Source organism: Gavialis gangeticus, unplaced genomic scaffold, assembly GCF_001723915.1.
Source record: "Gavialis gangeticus isolate Ggan-Ray unplaced genomic scaffold, GavGan_comp1, whole genome shotgun sequence".
In the NCBI taxonomy this organism is placed as follows: domain Eukaryota; kingdom Metazoa; phylum Chordata; order Crocodylia; family Gavialidae; genus Gavialis; species Gavialis gangeticus.
In genome coordinates this window covers 206,565,673-206,572,177 of record NW_017729032.1, presented here as the reverse complement: position 1 = coordinate 206,572,177, position 6,505 = coordinate 206,565,673, and the positions used below count along the sequence as shown (strand labels likewise).

At 43.3% G+C, this 6,505-nt stretch overlaps 1 protein-coding gene across 1 annotated transcript in view; it reads left to right on the top strand.

Annotated features, from left to right (window-relative positions):
• RRP1B (ribosomal RNA processing 1B) overlaps positions 1–6,505 on the top strand; it is a 30,217-nt gene that overhangs the window by 22,412 nt on the left and 1,300 nt on the right. The window contains exons 13-15 of the mRNA XM_019524768.1: positions 477–1,201; positions 3,319–3,465; positions 5,142–5,208. Coding sequence (XP_019380313.1) covers positions 477–1,201; positions 3,319–3,465; positions 5,142–5,208 — 939 coding nt within the window. The remainder of the gene's footprint in view (positions 1–476; positions 1,202–3,318; positions 3,466–5,141; positions 5,209–6,505) is intronic.

The window sequence follows — 6,505 nt, the reverse complement described above, 5'->3', positions numbered from 1 at the left end:
ATTTTTTTTTTTTTTTTTTTATCGGGGAAAACCAGGATCCCTGGTGATCAGGGGCTAAAAGGGTGGGGCAGAGGAGCTACCTGTGAAAGCTTACAGCTGTTCCTAGCATCTTTGCACTTAAATGGCCACAATATCTCTGAAAGTCTACCAGAATTTTCTGATAAATGAGCTGATTCTTAATAGGCTTAACAGGAGGAAGCCCTCTGAAAGACGGCACCCTGGAGGGGTGGCAAGATGCATTACCACGCAGATCAGGGGCATTCACTGGGAACTATAGAGAACTCAGCAGTATGAGGAAAGACAAGCAAAGCATTCATAGGCTTGGGGAAAAAAATCCTGTACACCAAGTTTTGTTTGTACAGCTACTACCAGGCCAGTTGCCAGCAGAATAGCCTTTTGGGGGGGCTAGGATAGCAATATTACATTTGTCTTTGCATTTCCCGATTAAGTTAAAATTCCCTTTTCCCATCTTACAGAGAAGGATGGAAAAGAAACATCAAGTGCAGAGGGAGAAGATGCTTTGGGACACCAGAAGAAGAGGAAGAAAAGAAAAAAGAAGAATAGTCCAAGTGCTGACTCTGGCACAGCTGATGGAAGTAGTGAGGGGGGCATAAGTGATGTACTTGAGCCCACTGAACCCAATGAGGTCAGCATGCCAGAAAATAGTAAGAGGAAAAAGAAAAAGAGAGAGGCAAATGAGATGGACATTGGAACAATCAGCACTGGAGAGGACAATGATAGGTGTGCACAGGATGCTGTTACTGGCATAGTGCAGAATAAAAAAAGACTGAGGAAAAAGGCTCCCAAATTACTGATGGTTCATGGAACATCAGTACATGAAAATGGAGTTAATGCCAGTGCCCTGGAGGATACCAGCCCCTGTGCCACTGTAACTCCCAAACTGGAGAAAAAGAAGATGGGAGTTGTCTTAATGAATAGAAATGGTTTATCTCAGCAGGTTGTAATGAAACCAGAAGAGGAGAGCTTGCTAAATAACTTCACAGGCAAAGAGGACTCAGAATCCATAATGCCCAAAAAGGTCAAATTGAAGAAAAAAGCAAAGTTGGGTAGCTTGGAAGGGATTAGGGCCTCAAACCAGAAAAAGGCAGCCCTGAGAAAGAAGAGGAAGATAAAAGAGGTGTTAAACTCTGTGGAAACCAATGGAGTTCTTGAGACTGCTTGCAAGAAAAGCAAAGCAAGTGTAAGCAGACAAGTTGGATTCTCTCCCCCTCCCACCCTCCCTTCCCCCCACACTGCTGCCAGGCCCATTAACTTTCAGCTGTCTGGTCTTAGGGGATAATTTCTTGTATTTATTTAAATGTTCCTTTTCAAGGCAAGTGCCAATATTTACCTTCTGGGGACAATCTCATGATGCATATTTATCCTCGTTCATCACCTGGACACGGCTGCAGTCAGGGTGGTGATCTTCACTGCAGTCGGTGCTTCCAAGATTACTTCTATGAATGGGTCAAATTCTCAGAAAGGGAATACATTGTTCCCAGGCCTGTGCTGAGGTTATTTTGGGCTGGAAGTGTTCTCACTGATACAAGTTCTTTTATAGACTGATTACTCTCTGTGACTGGTGGGCCTTTGCTTGGTGATAAATAGAGGCAGTCTGGGCTTACTGGTAGTGCCTTCATAATGTGCTCATAACTACCACTGAAAAACATGCTCCCACCCCCTTGCTCCCCACTCAATGCTCACCAAAGCCCAGAAATGAGGTGGGGCAGCCAGTATAGCACAGCCTTGGGTCTGCCCCCCAGATATACTCCCAGGATAAAAGATTTCTTAGACGTGCTAGGTACATTCTCAGCAACACATTGAATTAGTGGTACTGTCTGATATCTGGGGTTTGGTACATGCAGAGCAAGAGCAAATGGGTGGATCATGCTGCTAAATGACACTCCTGTGTTCACTGCATAGCCAGTGTAGACATGCCCTTGGAGGGAGGAGGATGTCTGCTAGGATATCTTGGTTGTTCTCCTCCTGCAGTTTTGTGGGGGTGTTTTGGATGTGCAGATATTCACTAGAATTGTTTCAGGGCGGAGGATTGTTGGTGGGGTTTCTGGGGGTGGGTTTTTTTTGTTTTTGGGGGGTTTTTTGCTTTTTTTTGTCCCTTTCCTCCCTCTCAATTTACCCATTCATATCCTAGTGACTTTGGTCCATTTTCTGCTCTTTGATTATATGTCATGTCCATGCAGTTTAAAAGAAGCTTGCATAAACATTACTAGAACAACATTTTGTTCTGTTGGTCTACCTGACAAGCTAGGCTCTTGTTTCAATTTCCCCAATACGTAAATTGTCTTTTTCTAGTATTGGAGAGATGACAAAATAAGTGACCTTTTTAAATGTTTTTTTAAAGTCTGTATTATCAAGTTCTTACTGCTGCTTTCTTTTGATGAAGAAGCTCACTTGAATCTCTAGTGCAAGGGTTCCCAAACTTTTTCTTATTGTGTACCCCCCTTCCAGGTTTACCAGCTGTCCACGTACCCCTACCAACATAAGTTTTATTTTAACCCCTTAAATATCAATTATTATAATGAAAACTAAATCTGCCATTACTTAATTTCTCCTGTGTACCCCCAAGAGATGTTGTGTACCCCTAGGGGTACACATACCACAGTTGGGGAATCCCTGTTCTAGTGGATCTGATGCTAGTGCCCCACAGAGCTGTCACCAAAAATGTAAAACTTTTTTTGCCTCTGCCGTCTAGCCTGATATTGCTCAACATGCCTCTGAGGAGAAGGCAGCAACTTAGTGGCTGGTGATCTGCAAGAGGGACTGGTTTTCATTCCTGTTCTTTTTCAGGCTAAAAAAATGTGTTTGGGATATGCCCTCTGTAGGAAAGAAGAGTGTGTTTGTATTGCTCAGTGGTAACCCTTTTCTGTCTGACCAAAGGAGCAGAGTTCAGTGGTTGCTCACTTCTTGACTGTAGCAGATGTGTCAATCTAAGCAGCCCTCAGTTGGATATGGAAGGTGGTAGAGAAACCTTGTACTTACGAAAAATGATAGCATTACCTCAAATTTGACAGTGCAGACATGGCTCTTACTAGTTTGATCACCTCCATTCTTGATATTTAACTTTTGATGTAAGCCCTGAGCCACCTTTTGAACAGATACAAAATACTTCAAAATGTAGCACGCTTGAAGGTAATGGAAACAAGTATAAACTGGGAACTAATAGGCAAGCACCAGTTAGCTTTCACTTGAAACAGTATTTAAACTTGGCCACCAGTGACAGGACCACTGCACTGTCCGTCCCTCAGGTGGCTCTTGCCCTTTCCTCCCAAGCTGATTTTTTTCACCCTCCTCTCCCAGGACATTGGTGGTGCTCTATCTCCACTGAAGAAGAAGAAAGCAAAGACAGGAAATGACTTTGTGAAATTTGAAAAAACAACTTTACCAAAGCCAGTGTTCTTCAGGAAAGCCAAAGGCAGTATCTCCTCTACCAGGACATCCCTGCAGGTAATATGTCTTGATTGGATATTCCAGAACAAGGGGTTTGCTTGTACTGTGGTTTCCAGAGCTCAGAGAGGCACTTCATTGCTACCTGCATTCAAAAAACTGAGGGGCAATTTGCTGAGGGGACTTAGGCCCCAGTGCATGATAGTTCAGTCTGAATTAAAATGGCTCAGCACATCAAGATGTTTTGGGATCCCCGTTTCTAGGGGTTGTGCCTGTGTCCACGGAGAAGGCAGTTCCAGTCTGCTCTATCATATCCAGATGAGTTGTGGCCCAGAGGCTCCTGACAAATACTTAGCACTGTATATGTTGATAGAAATTTTGGCACCACAGGCGAGAGGAAAACGGACATGTTGGAGCCACTCAGTAGTCAGTGATGTAATTGCCCAGGGGGGTTTAAGTGTCGTTTCAAGGAGAATCTTCCCCAGTGCACAAAAAAGAGAAACTGTTATAGCTAGCATTTTGACAACTTTGACAGCATCATTTCATAGTTTGTATGAGCTTAAGACTACCAGCCATTTGAGTTTAATAGGATTTTAATCCCTTACCCCTGGCAACAGCTGTCCCCACCACTGGCTGGTCTGCAGCTCTGCTCTCTGGCAAGTAGTCATGGAGCCCCCCACTCTCTTCCCCCTTCCTCCTTTTCCCTTGGAAAGGAGTAAAAGGAAGGAGGGGGGAACACTGTGGGATGCAAAGGGAGCAAGTGATCCCCTGTAATGCTATATGTAGATGTTCAGATGTTGCATATAGTGCTACAGATCACCTGTTTCAAACAGGAACATTTTTATAGCATTTGCACCATTTTTGGTGTGCTAGAGGCAGGTTGTACATCAGGGGTGGGCAATTATTTCAAGCGGAGGGCTGCTTACTGAGTTTTGGCAAGCCATCAAGGGCTGCGTGACAGGCAGCCAGGGGCAGATGAATATTAATTTTCTAAATTTTTTTAGGGGCCCCGTGGGATGGATAGAATGGCCTGGTGGGCTGCATTTTGCCCACCTCTGGTGTACATCTATATGCTATAAGGGTGTGTATAGTGCTACAAATGCAGTGATTGAGACTAGGGACAACTGTTCACAACTTTAGCTCAGTTCCTTGGGCTGCTTTGGCTTATGGTTGTTGTCTTCTTTTTATTTGTGGGATAAACTAAAAAGTACAACTTTCTTTGTGTCCTTAACCAAATTTTACCACTGCTTTAGTAGTCCTGGTACACACATGCACGCTACACTCTTAGTCCCCTGAGCATTTGTGTAAAATGGTTAGTTAAACAGAGACTTGTAACAGAGGGAGGATTCTGAATACATCCTTCTTAGACATAAGCTGCTGGGGCCTTCCCCAGTAACTCTTCTAAACTTTACTAAAGTTATAATTTATTAAGACCCTTTGCACTCCAGTGGCTAGGAATGCCATGGGCCAATGTTCTTAGCATGCAGAAGTTAATTTTTATGCTCCTTGGCAAACTCTCTAGTAGACATCAAAGAGTATTCTTCTAAGGAAATGCATTGTTTCATGGCAGAGAGTATATGGCAACAGATGAGCAAGGGCTGCAGTGCCTAGTCTGTTCAAGTGCAGAGGGTATCAGATTGAGGAAAAGAAACTGGAATGTTTAGGGCCCCACCTAGGAAGCAAAGGAAGGAATGTAATGTTGTTCAGACCTGTTCTGCTTTGTTTTTATTCTGTAGTTAAACAAGCTGCAATCCTCCAGTTCCAAAAAAGTCACCTTTGGGTTGAATAAGAACATGACTACTGGTGAGTCTGTGCCTTCTCTCTTTTAGTAGGGGGGAGGAAAGGCAAAAGGGGAACATGGTAACTGTATGCACAGGTTCTGGTTCCATTGCCTTGCATGGTTCAGAAGATGCATCATGATTTTAGTATAGTTTATGGACCCAAGGCCCATCTAGCAGAGAGACTAAAACCTGGGACCCTCTAGGCCAGATAATGGAGATGTCATGATTCCATGAAATCAGATTGATGCCTCATGGGCATGAGCATTGGATTCAGTAACTCCAAACACTTCATGTCCTTCTTCCCTGCCCGCCCCCCTTTTTTGTATTTTTTTTTTTTTTTTGCTTGTGTTAACTGTCATAAGAGAGCTATTCAGGAAAAGCTGCCTCCAAACAGAAGAGTCTCTGAACTACTCTTGGTGCATGTGCCATAGTAGGAGAACAAGTTCTGTAGCACAATTCCACTTTTATCTTAACTGCCTCTGCTGTTAATGATGGTAACATATAAGTATGACCCATCCACACTGGACACACACAAAGATTGTGCTTCTATTCTTTTTCTTGATGCTGACCCTTAGTGGAATTAGGCAAGGCTTTTATTAGGATATTTAATATTTCAAATCGGAGTTACAATAGGTGTGTATGTGTGTGTATAATCTTGCTAATGTAAAGTGTGTGTGCGCATGCATGCCTGTGTACGTAATACAGCTTCATGAGGAAGGTGAATGTTTAAGCCTTCTGGTCAGCAATTGTCCTTAATTGCAATTGCTAGGACTGAGTTTTTTAAAATGGGAAGAACAGTACATTTCACCCCCCCCCCAAAATAATTCCTTCCAAAAACATTTTGCTAGGCTGACTAGAATAAGGGTTCTCAATCTGCATTGTATCTCCTTTCCTGCTTAATTACAGAACAAGCATGGCAACTTCAGGAAAAGAGGTGTGAGGAAGGTATTTAGCTGTATTTTTAATGTGATGATGTAGGAGCTGGAAAAAAGAACAGCTCCATGTGACCATCCAGTTCCCTGCAGGCCACCAGTCAGTCCATAGAACACAGTTGAGGTATCAGTGTTCTGGCAGGTGAGAAGGCATCATCAGGAGCTGTAGACTCAGGTCCTGGCCTCTTTTGGGCTCCTGCTTCCCCCCCACCTCACATGCATACACCACCATTGCCAAACCAGGGTTTTCAGATTCCTGGTTTCAGATTCCATGGTGCTTTCTACTGTTTGGGTGATGGGGACATTGAGGAGCTGTAGAACTGCCTAAAATTCCAGTAACTTTCACTTCTTTTTTTTTTTTTTTTTTTTTTTTTTTTTTTAAAAAAT